This window comes from Vicia villosa, unplaced genomic scaffold, assembly GCF_029867415.1.
Source record: "Vicia villosa cultivar HV-30 ecotype Madison, WI unplaced genomic scaffold, Vvil1.0 ctg.001126F_1_1, whole genome shotgun sequence".
NCBI classification, from domain to species: Eukaryota; Viridiplantae; Streptophyta; class Magnoliopsida; order Fabales; family Fabaceae; genus Vicia; species Vicia villosa.
The window spans coordinates 93,014-105,269 of record NW_026705493.1 but is presented as its reverse complement, the minus strand read 5'-3'; the positions used below and the strand labels follow the sequence as shown (position 1 = coordinate 105,269).

The 12,256-nt window shown below is 37.7% G+C and overlaps 1 protein-coding gene across 1 annotated transcript; it reads left to right on the top strand.

The window, feature by feature from the left end:
• The first annotated feature begins 803 nt into the window (after positions 1 to 803).
• LOC131633470 (uncharacterized) lies at positions 804 to 2,138 on the top strand. Its single transcript, XM_058904184.1, has 2 exons — positions 804 to 1,634; positions 1,722 to 2,138. Exons 1-2 carry the CDS (start codon positions 804 to 806, stop codon positions 2,136 to 2,138), a joined length of 1,248 nt encoding a protein of 415 aa, XP_058760167.1.
• Positions 2,139 to 12,256: the final 10,118 nt, after the last annotated feature.

The window sequence follows — 12,256 nt, the reverse complement described above, 5'->3', positions numbered from 1 at the left end:
ACAACTCTCTTTTGTAAGACCTTTAAAAAGGATATTTTAATTTGTCAAATATATGTTGATGTTATTATCTTTGGAACATCTAATGCTACACTTGGTAAGGAGTTTGCTAAGTCTATGCAGGCAGAGTTTGAAATGAGCATGATGGGAGAACTCAAGTATTTCCTTGGGATTTAGATCAATCAAACTTCTGAAGGAACCTATGTTCATCAAACCAAGTATGTGAAAGAACTTCTGAAGAAGCTTAATCTTTCTGAAAGCAAAGAAGCAAAGACTCCTATGCATCCAACGTGTATCTTAGGTAAAGATGAGAATTTCTTTTAAAGCAAAACAGCTGTCACAAGCTATTCCAGAAGAAGAACACGTGTTCACTCTAAAGGAACTAGCATGCGTGAAGTTGATGAGACGCCGCCATAGGTATCTGTGCAAATCATTTCTAATATTACATTCTCTCTCCTAACGTCATTCAACATTAATTGCATTTTAATTTAAACTATGTAATCTTTCTCATTCAGAATCTTAATGCATATTATTTCACATCTGTTCCTATATAAACGCATCTCTTATACATTTCATCTCTTTCCACTCACTTTCGCTATCTCTCTTACATTCGTTGTTTTCTTTTTCTCTACATTCATAAACCCTAGTTTCAAACCCAGTAATCTTAGTTGTGAATCCATGGCTACTTCATCTAATGTTCAACGCAAGGTCTCTTCTTCAACACAAGTTCAACATAAGAAATCTCAAAACTCTCCATTGAAGTCATGTTTGATTCCTTACGACGAACTAAGGTTCTTTGTGAAACTATGGTGGATTTTGAAAATCTTATGGCTCATGATTTTAAAGTCAAAACTGCAATGCTAGTACAAGGATGGTCAAAATTCTTTGAACGGTTGATTGGACCAGTGTATCCTACTTTGGTTAAGGAATTCTGGACTCATGCTACTGCTACTTCAACTGCTATTGTCTCCTTCGTGTTAGGTCATGAGGTTGTTGTGGCTAAAAAGATGATAAGGAAATTATATGGTCTTGATGGTTTAAATGGAGTTACTAGAGCTCTTGCAGGAAGAACTGATTGGGAAAGAGTTGACTTAGAGTTGTTTTCTTCTGGAACCGCCTCTCCGTATACTACTGATTTGAAGCCTCCCTACAGAGTATGGGCCAAGATCATTCTGGGATCTCTCTATCACAGAAGACCGTCTAGCTCTGCTACCTACGTCAATCAAGATCAGAAGTATGTTTTGTTCTGCATTAGAAAAGGCATGAGAGTAAATCTCCCTCACATTTTGTTTCAGCATCTGAAGACAATTGTTGAAGAATCAAGGGACGAAGAACGTAAGAAGCATCCCAAGCTTAAGAAGAATTCTATCCCTTTTGGAAGAATGATATCAGATATTCTGACTGAGAGTGGTTTATTAGATACTCTAAGAGCAGAAGGCTCTTCTCACAATCTGTCTGCTACTCATGGGAGTATTCTTAATGCTCAGTCTCTTAGAAGAATGCAGCTGATTGAAAAGGTGATCACTCCTCCAATAGTGTTTCCACATATTTTAACCAGAAGAACTCGTGTTGTTAGTTTCTCTCATATGTTCAAAGAGGAGCTAGAAAAATCTGTTAAAAGCCTTGTGAAGTCTTGCGTCAGAACACAAATAACTATTGATCCTGCTTGGATTCGTGGAAGAACTTTTCCATCTTTGGATGAGTTAAGAAGAAAGGATAAGAAGAAGAAAGAGAAGAAGCTGAAAATAAAGGTTACAGAAGAAGGACCTGATGTTAAGAAAGCTAAGAAACTGAATAAGTCTTTAGGTACTGCTAATTCTGATTCTGTACCTAATAATAATAATTCTGGACAAATACCAACAAAATCCCTGAAAATACCCAGAACTTCTGAACAGCTTCAAAAGCTTATAGATGATATTTATCATGAAGATTCTTCCAGTTTTCAGACTACCTCAAACCCTTCTCCTCAGAAAAGACCACCTCCTGCTGATAATCCATCTTCTTCCACAACCACTAAAAATCATTACCATATTATTTCTGAACCTTCTCTTGACCCCCAACCTTTAAATACTGTTTTTCTCAAATCCCGTCTGGGAATATATTCTCAACCACATCCATTACTTCTGCAATCTCACCTTTAATTGATTCCTCAACCACCTCCACCGCAGATTCTTCATCCTCTCTGACCTCTTCATTCACCTCTGTTGTTTTCTCAAGAGAATCTGAACCTTACTCCCTTCTCAACCCATACTTCTCAACCACCCAATTCAAAACCCATAACCCTGAACTTTTTGTTGGTGTTAGTTTTGAATTTTTAAAGCTTAAGGTACAAGCAGGTTTAGATGCCCTGAAAGTGGCACATAATGCCATGATGGATTATGTTGCTATTAGGAGTCTCTGGAGAGCTTTCAGAAGAGAGATTGATTCTGACTTTCTAAAGCTTCAGAAAGAGTGTTTGGCTGAAGCTCCTGGTCCTTCAGGTTGTCTTCTGGATTTTGAAGAAAGTTACTTCTTTCCCATCACCAGCTGGAAACCTCTTGAGGATAAGGAGTTTCTTGATGAGCTTGAAGAAGTGCATCCTCTGGCTGTTATGGAGTGGAAGCCTCAATATAGTGTTCTGACTGGAGACTTTCAGTCCTTATTCAATTGGTTAAGGGAGAATCCCTCTGCTAAAGTACCAAATATGGTATATCCAACAATTGAATACCCACCAGAAGCTGTCGGTCCCACTCCTCCAGAGAATCTTGCGGAAATCCTTCTTGCTCTTGAAAGTCAAGATGATGTGATCCCTGCTCCTGCATATCCTAAAGGTGCTTCTAGGTTTGAAGCTGGTGTTGAGAATCGTCCTGCTGAAGAAATTCCTGTTAAGGAAAATCAAGGAGATACTCTTGTGGTTGAAGCTGCTGCTGAGAATCCTCCTCTTATGGACAATAGCTTTGATGCTTCTTCTGCTGGTCCTTCTGCCTCTGTTCTCTTGAACACTATGAAGGATCTTCAACATAATCAAGCTGATTTGGCTACTCGTCTGGACAAGCACGAGGATACTCATGAAGAGTTCAGATCATTCATGAAGAATCAGAAGGAAGACTCTACTGAGATTAAAAACCTTCTGGCTGTCTTAGCTTCTAGGTTTAGCCAGTCGTAGTCTGTATTGGTCTTAGTCTGTTTTATTTGTTTTTGCATCTGCTTCTATCATAATTTGCTTGTATCTTCTAATTAATCAATGACATGTTTATCCTCTTCACTCTATGTCTTTTTCGTCTGAATCTTTATGCTTTTTGATGTTATGACAAAAAGGGGGAGAGACATGATAATTGAATTGTTTTATTATATCAGTTGCTGGAATTAAGTCTCAACATTTCTAACATTATTTGCGATTTCTATGTTTTTGATAGTTTTTGCAGGATTGAAGACATTCTGAAAAAGCTAAACACGAGAAGCAAATACATGAGGAAAAGCAATTCTATAAAGAAGCATGTTCTTAAGATTTGAAGCAAGTTGAGTGCTGTGAAGATTCAAGATCAGAAGCAAGAAAAAGCTTTGTTACTTTCAAAAAGGCTATGATACTTTCAAATATGTTCTGATACATTCAAACATGCAATGATTCAAATATATTACAAAGAGAAATTCAAAGCTCTGAAGCTGTCCTATGGAAGCAAGAAGCAGAAGCTCTGAATATTCTAAAAGTAAAAAGGCTATGAAAAATACTCAGGGAAGTCTTTTATTTATAAAGTCCTCTAGTATTAATTTCAGGGGGAGATTGTTAATCTCAGGGGGAGACATATCCACACACTCTGATTATATGCTTATGCTATATCTGTGTAATTGTCTTTAGTCATCTGATATTCTGGTTACAAATTCATATCAATTATATATGTTTTGTCATCATCAAAAAGGGGGAGATTGTTAGAACAAGATTTGTTCTGATCAATATTCTATGTTTTGATGATAACATTATATATGAATTTTGTATAAGACAATGTGGTACTCTAATCCTTTGAATTTTCCATTTCAAGAAATATATAAAGAGTGTGCACAAATCAGCGCTCGGAAGCTATGGCTCAAAAGGTTTTGGATGGCTACATCAGAACATGCTCTGGCAAGACATCAGAAGATGGTCAAGCAGAATCAGAACAAGGACTATGAAGCATCATAAAAACACGACGTCAGAAGCAGAAGCACTGAAGTTCTTATTGGTATCACGCTAAAGCTCTTCAAAGTCAGAAGACAAGAAGATGCTCTGCACCAAGTTGTTTGACTCTGATATTCAAACGTTGTATCTACAAATCTGAGTTCAGAAGAAAGTACAAGATGACAGGCTATTAAGTCTAATCTCTGACTCATAAAAGGAACTTTAGAAGCTAAAAAAGGCAAAGTTAGTAAAAGCAGCAAAAGCATGGATCGAGGTAGTTGACAAAAGTGTGAAACATTAAATGCAGCGTTGTACTATTCACGCAAAGCATTAAATGCTCCCAACGGTCATCTTCTCAAAACGCCTATAAATTGAAGTTCTAATCAGAAGTAGCTAAAGAGAACTCTTACGCAAAATACCAAAACGCTGTCAATTTCAAAACTCACGAACTTCATCTTCAACCTCACAAACTCTTTTAATATTTAGTGAGTGTTAAGCTTAGAACTTAAGAGAAATATCACTGTTGTGATTATAGCTTTATAAGAAGCAATTCTACTCTTGTAAACATTTATTTTACATTGATTGTAAAAAGTTCCTAGAGTGATCAAGTTGTGATCAGTAGACTCTAGAAGACTTAGAAGTTTTCTAGGTGGTGAATTCCTAGAGTGATCAAGTTGTGATCTGTATACTCTAGAAGACTTAGAAGTTTTCTAAGTGGATAACCATTGTAATCAGTTTGATTAGTGGATTAAATCCTCACTTGAGGTAAATCACTCTAAGGGGGTGGACTGGAGTAGTTTCGTTAACAACGAACCAGGATAAAAATCATTGTGTTCATTGTTTTTATCTTACAAGTTTTTAAAGTCACACTTATTCAAACCCCCCCTTTCTAAATGTTTTTCTATCCTTCATCTTTCTCCACATTTTCGTCCCCTAGTCCATTGCCATATGTTATGTACTTATAGTAGAACCAATTAGGTCAACTAAACTGAATCAAATCTCCATAATTTGTGAAATTGATCTTTGATTGAATCTTGAATGAAATCTTTCTAAAATTGACCAATTTTGTTCCTTCTCTTTCCAAGATCCCTTTGCACGAAATTGGTTCATATTTTGGCCCATTGAATGATTGAAATTGATTTAAAAATAGAATCAAATCAAATCTTTTTATTTTATTTCACTTATTCGATGTAAATTGCACTTTAAACGAATATAAATTCAATAAAAAATTGAAATAAAAATCAAATGGGCGTGGGGATGCATTCAGATATTCTTAGTAACTTCATAACCAAGTTTGGATCATAAAAAGATAGGCCCATTTGTAAAAACATTCATTTTGAACCACTTTTGTTTCACATTTTGCCTTCAAAAATGTCCAACTTTAACAAGGCATATCTCCCTCAATTTTTAAGATATGGAATATTTCTAGGACTTTTTGTAAACCTCGAGATGTCTTGAATAATCCACTTTGGAACATTATTTCCATTTGAAGATTTTATCTTAATGATATGGGCTTTGACAAAAAACTGCTTTTGGTTGACTTTTGAAAAGGACCTATAATCTTTTGGACCATATATCCTTAATGAAGCATTTTTAGCCTTCACATGTGAGAGACAAAGTTGTAGAGAACTTAATTTCATTCAAAATAGGCTTTGGTTGGGAAATTTCTGATGTTCCATGTGGAAGTTATGGCTGGTCAAAATTCAGTTGACTTTTTAGCCTTCACATGTGAGAGACAAAGTTGTAGAGAACTCAATTTCATTCAAAATAGGCTTTGGTTGGGAAATTTCTGATGTTCCATGTGGAAGTTATGGCTGGTCAAAATTCAGTTGACTTTTTAGACCAAAAACCCTAATTCAGCAACTTTGATTTTGAAGCTTTCCTTGATGAACCATGATCAAACCTTGATCAAATGATAAATGATACTTCAAAACAAGGATTTTTGACCAAAAATGAGGAGTTTTGATTGTGATTTGACCATAGTTGACTTTTAGGTCAAACTAGTCGACTATTGACTATCTAAGCAATTGAATGTGTAATCTTTGGAATTGAAGCTTGAATTTTGGTATGGAGATAGTTTGAAACCCAATAAGCCATATGAAATCCATTGGAGACCTTGATTCATCAATTTTCTTAAGAGAATGCAAAACCCTAGTTCAGAGGTCTTTGGTTAGGAGAGTGTGCCTTGAGTTAACCATTGAGCCTTGAGTTATTGTATGAGTTTGAAAGTGAAATGGGATGGGAAAATTTTGGGGTATGACACAAACCAGCAATTGAGAGTCTTGAAAGGTTTTGGGCCCCAGTTGATATCATTAGATTTTATCGACACGGGGCTATGGTCAGATATGTCTTTGTCTCCTATGATTTGGTTCTTCACCCTCCACCTATCACAAATCTCCCCTGTTAATAATATTCTGTCTATTCTACTCTTTGATCCACCATCCAAGCTTGACCAAGAAAATTTGTTTCCAAACGATGGTACGTCCACCAACTTAAGTTTATCTATAAACTCAGTAAAGTCTTCCGTTTCCTTTGAATTGTGACTTCTACTTCTCCCTTTTCTCTCCTCTACTGATCTTACATAGTTGAAATCTCCCCCAATGACCCATTCCCCTTGGTCCAATTCAGATTTGAAGTACTCCAACTTTTCCCATATCCTCCTCTTCTTATCAAGATTACATGAAGAGTATACATTAACAAAATAACATAGTATACCTTTTCATTCTGCACTTATCCCTACAAATCCTTCCCCTTTAAAGCTGAAATTTGGTTGTATAACATCCTCTTTCCACATTATAATAATCCCTCCTGAGTAACCTTCTGATATCTTCCCAGTCCACCCTACTTTGTTACCACCCCACAGGCTGCTCAATATTTTATCTTCCAACATCTGCAACTTTCCCTCTTGGATAAAACATATATCTGCTTTCCCTTTCAGAAGCATTTGACTGAGACTTTTGGCTTCACTTGGTTACTGCATCCTCTAACATTGTATGAAACTAATGTTAGACGATAGGAATGGTCTAGAGGGGGGTGAATATACCACCTTTTTCCGACTTAAGAAAATTTTAGCTTTTTGAAACGTGACTTCCCTGAATCACTTAATCATCTAAGAGCGATTATGTTATCGGGGACCGGATATGTGCACTAAACCGAACGGATGAAAATGTCAAGTAATGAATTACGTTTTAACGAATATCTTAGTTGTATCAATTACATGCTATATGGTGTATTACTCACAATGAACGTTTTCACTAAAAATTTGAACAAAAATTTGATTGAGTAATTTTATCGAACACTTGGTGATCGATATTTTACCTAACCTTAGTTTTTGTTCAACAATGGAAATAAACAAAAACAAATGGAAATACGATAAAGTAAAAGCGATAAGGAACACGATATTTGTTTAGGCAGTTCCTCTATCGTCCTCGCAGGAGTACGTCTGCCCCTAATTTCAAATGAAATTAGGAAAGTTTTATTAGATTGCAAAATTTTTAACAAGGATAGAAAGTACCAATCACCAACTACACACATGCAATAAAATTGAACACAATTCGATCCTCCCCTTGATTCAAGTTGAATCAAGTCAATGTCTAAGATCTTCACGATCAAGACCCCGATCGTTCCTTTCTCAATCCTCCGGTTGTAGCAAGTTTGTTGAGTGGATCTTCAATCCCTCAATCCCTTATGCACGGCTGAATTGATTACCAAAGTGAATCGATCGTCAAAAACCTTCGAACAAAATCTTTGATGAAGAAGGAAAAACCCTAAGGTTTTATACAAGAAACACCCTCAACACTCTTCACTCGAACAAGATGAATGTCTACCGTCGAATCTCGAATAAGACAAATATCTACCGTCGAACCTTATCAACACACGTTCCTTACTTCGATCGAGAAAGATGATCATGTGTGATTCTCGATCAATAAGCGAAAGGTTGAAGATGAGAAGAAGCTGAGTCTATCTTTCACGTTTCTTGTTGAATTGCTTGAGAATGATCACTTGAGTATTTATAACACCCACAATGTATTAGACAACTTGAAAACAGCAGAAAACAAGGTTTATTAGCGACAGGTCGACCTGCTCTCTGCATAGGTCGACCTATTGAGTGTATAGCACCTGAAAAAGAGCAATGTGTGACACTTGCGTCGACCTGAAGGGTCGGCGTGCGCATTCCCGTGACTCCCTCAGAATGCCATGCGTCGACCTAAACCATCAATGCGTCGACGCATAATGTTTTTATACTTGAGTCATCAAACCTTGATGCATCGACCTGAAGGGTCGGCGTGCGCATTCCCGTGTGTTCCTCAAAATAGCAATGCGTCGACCTAAGAAGGTAATGCGTCGACGCATTCAGCCTTCACCTGAATTTCTTCACAAAGGGCTTGCAATAGGTCGACCTATGATATGTGCGAGTCGACCTATTAATGTTTTGTGGCCAAAAGTGCTTGTCTTGGCTGCATGTGCTCGATTTCTGTGATTCCACTTAAGTTGTGGTTGATTCACAATATTTTGACAGCATGAAAACAACACCTTGCCCTCACATACTCCCCCTTTTTGATGATGGCAAAATTTGTGAATCTTTGTCGAGGTGTTGCTTGTCCGACATGCATGCTCCCCCTTTCTGTATGCTCCCCCTTTCTTGGTGCGTTTGTTTTCCATTGCTTGTTGATTCACTCAGTTTTCTCCCCCTTTGACAACATCAAAAAGAGACAGGTAATATTATACATATATGGCGGAATAACATAACTCAATCTTGATCATTACTAAGCCCTTTTGCAATCATAATCATAAAGCAGTCATTCACATAAAACAATGCTTAATGATAAAATAAACGGCAACATAACATAAATAGCTAAACGCATTATGAGCACATAGCTCAATTCAAATCCTTACACAAACACGAAGTACGGTAGATTTTTGTTCAGCATAAGATAAAATGAAGTCACAAAATACAAAAAAAATGTTCATGACAATATGTAAACGGTGAATGCAAAAAAAACCAAAAGAGAACACTAGGCATTTGCATCATCATCTCCTTCTTGAGCCGGTGGTGGTGGTTGAGCCGAATGAACTGGTGGAAATGGGTAGTGTTGCATGAAAGCACTTGTGAAGGAGGAGATTTCGTTGCTCTGTGCATCCAACATACCATAGAGCGTGTTGTATCGTTGCTCTTGAAGTGATGAGCAGGATGTAAATTGAGCACCTTGCTCAGTGACACGAGTGGTCAAAGTAGTTAGGCGCTCATTCATCAAAGTTTGATTTTCAATTGGTTGAAGACGCATAGCCTCCATCAACTGTGTAATGTTGGAGCCGGCAGTTTCAGCACCTACATCTTCATCTTCATCTTCACCTTCAATATCTTCCTCTTCATCGATGTTCATTTCATCCTCATCTTCTCTATTGAGGTCCGGATTGTTTCCTCGTAGGACAGCTCCATAGGCACCCGTGGCGCGATTGTAGAAGAAGCCCATCATATTCAGTGTCTTCTTTGTGAATTCTTGGTCAATTGAGATGCTCTTCTTGGGAAGCCATTGAGATGGAATATTGACTTTATTAAGTACCCATTGGATGAGAGATGCATATCCAATAGCGGTGCCTCTACCGGATTCCTTTAATTCAAACATACGCTTCACAATAAAATGGGGCCAATTTACCGGAATTCTGCTCTTGATCAACCAAACCAAGTACACTGCTTGTTGGTCAACACGAGAATATCCACCTTGTTTAGGTCGGATGATTCGTGCCACAATCCATTGTAGAATTCTATCAACAATGTTTAAGAGACATGTAGTAGCGGACCGAGGGAACAAGTTGCTTTGAACTATATGATCAGCATGAGGTCGCCTCAACATGTTGTTCAGAGCAACATTATAGTCAAATTTGGTCAACACGTTGGTATCAATTACCGTGACGGCATTCTCACGGAGTGGAAATAGACCTAATTGCCTCCAAGTGTTGTCGGTGATGGCGTATGTGGTTGTACCCATCTGAAAGTTGAAGGAACTGCCTCGGAAGTGTCCTTGCATACCATTGTAGAAAACCCTTACCAAATCCTCATTGTACTCATGGTTTAGTTCAAGAAAAGTACCCAAATTTTGAAATTCAAGTAGTTCCATTACCTGTTGAAGATGATGTCTTCGTAGAGTTCCTGTGAACAGCATGAATTGTTTGATGACTTTTCTGTTTCTGAAATGGGAAGAGTAGGATTCCACAAGAGCATCAGGAATGAGAGACAAAGCATCCTCTATTTCAGGTTGTTGTTGAGAGGAAGAGTCTTATCTGCTTGCTCTCGTTCTTAGTGATTTGTGGGAAGCCATGGATGAGTGAGAGGGAGGAGATGAGTGGTGCTTAGGGTTTGTGTGAGGGGGTCGGCGCAAGGAGGAGAAAGAAGAAATGAATTTGCTTTGTGTTCCCTTTTTAAATGTAACCTAATTTTGAAATTCGGTGAACGATGCGTCGACCTATGCAGTGAGTGCGTCGACGCATTAGCCTTACATTTTTAAAAATTATTTTTGAATAGGTCGACCCACATAAGGAGTAGGTCCACCTAAGGCTTGCAAATTTCAAATTTTGGCTGTATGCAATGAATGTATGCATGTTATGACCAAATCTTGCAAAGAATAAGCATATTGATGAACAAATATCAACTTTACCATAGTGAATATTAGCATGAAGTGAATCTAAGGTTGAAACGATATTACCTTTACACAGGAGAGAGGAGAAACAAGCCATCACAAATCTTTCAATGAACACTTAAAAAATAGTGAGAGCATAGATAATAATAATAATAAATAAAGCATATGCAACTACTCATAGTTGCAACCTATCCGATATATCAAGGACGCCAAGTTCCCTACAGATGTGAAAGAAGGGCTCGGTAGCTAGTGGTTTTGTAAAGATGTCGGCAAGTTGATTTTTGCTATCAACATGCTCAAACACTACATCACCCTTCTCAACATGATCCCTGAGGAAATGATGTCGAATTTCTATGTGTTTAGTGCGAGAGTGTAAGACCGGATTTTTTGTTAGATTTATAGCACTTGTGTTATCACAAAAGATAGGAATATGATCAAGCTTGACATTAAAGTCAAGTAATTGTTGCTTGAGCCAAAGTATTTGAGCACAACAATTACCAGCCACCACATATTCCGCCTCGGCGGTTGACAAAGCAACGGACACTTGTTTCTTGCTATGCCAACTAACCAAGGAATTTGAAAAGAAGTGACATGTTCCACTAGTGCTTTTCCTATCCAATTTGCACCCGGCAGAGTCGGAATCGTAATATCCAACAAAAGAGCAATCACTACCTTTGAAGAACCATAAGCCATGCTTAGTTGTACCTACAAGATACCTAAGTATGCGCTTAACGGATTTAAAGTGAGACTCCTTGGGATATGATTGATATCTTGCACACATGCACACACTAAACATAATATCGGGACGGGAAGCGGTAAGGTAAAGTAGGGAACCAATCATACCTCTATACCTTTTTACATCAACCGGCTTACCATGTTCATCCCGATCAAGATTTACCGCGGTAGGCATAGGAGTGTCAATGGCCTTGGACTTTGCCATATCAAACCGTTTGATGAGTTCTTGACAATACTTGGTTTGACTCACAAACGTTCCTTCTTTTAGTTGCTTTATTTGAAGTCCAAGGAAGTAGTTTAGTTCACCCATCATGCTCATTTCAAATTCTCCCTACATAAGCTTAGAAAACTCCTTTACAAGAGTTATGTTAGTAGAATCAAAGATAATATCATCCACATACACTTGAACTAATATTGAATGCTTTTCATGTCTCTTAATGAATAGGGTGGTATCAACTTTCCCTCTTGAGAAACCTTGATTAATTAGAAAATTGCTAAGCCGCTCGTACCAAGCTCTAGGAGCTTGTTTTAAACCATACAAGGCACGCTTAAGTTTGTAAACATAATCACGATAATCAATGTTTTCAAATCCGGGAGGTTGAGATACATAAACCTCTTCATTAATAAACCCATTTAGAAATGCACTCTTAACATCCATTTGATAAAGCTTAAAGTTTTGTGAACATGCAAATGCAATTAACAAGCGTATTGCCTCAAGTCGGGCGACCGGAGCATAGGTCTCCTCATAGTCGAT

What these genes read in the sequence shown, in the direction of transcription:
- LOC131633470 (XM_058904184.1), top strand. Translation starts at nt 804, where the DNA reads ATGGTGGATTTTGAAAATCTTATGGCTCATGATTTTAAAGTCAAAACT. An exon ending in AAAGCCTTGTGAAGTCTTGC is followed by an intron (nt 1,635 to 1,721) that starts GTCAGAACACAA and finishes AAGGATAAGAAG; the next exon opens with AAGAAAGAGAAGAAGCTGAA.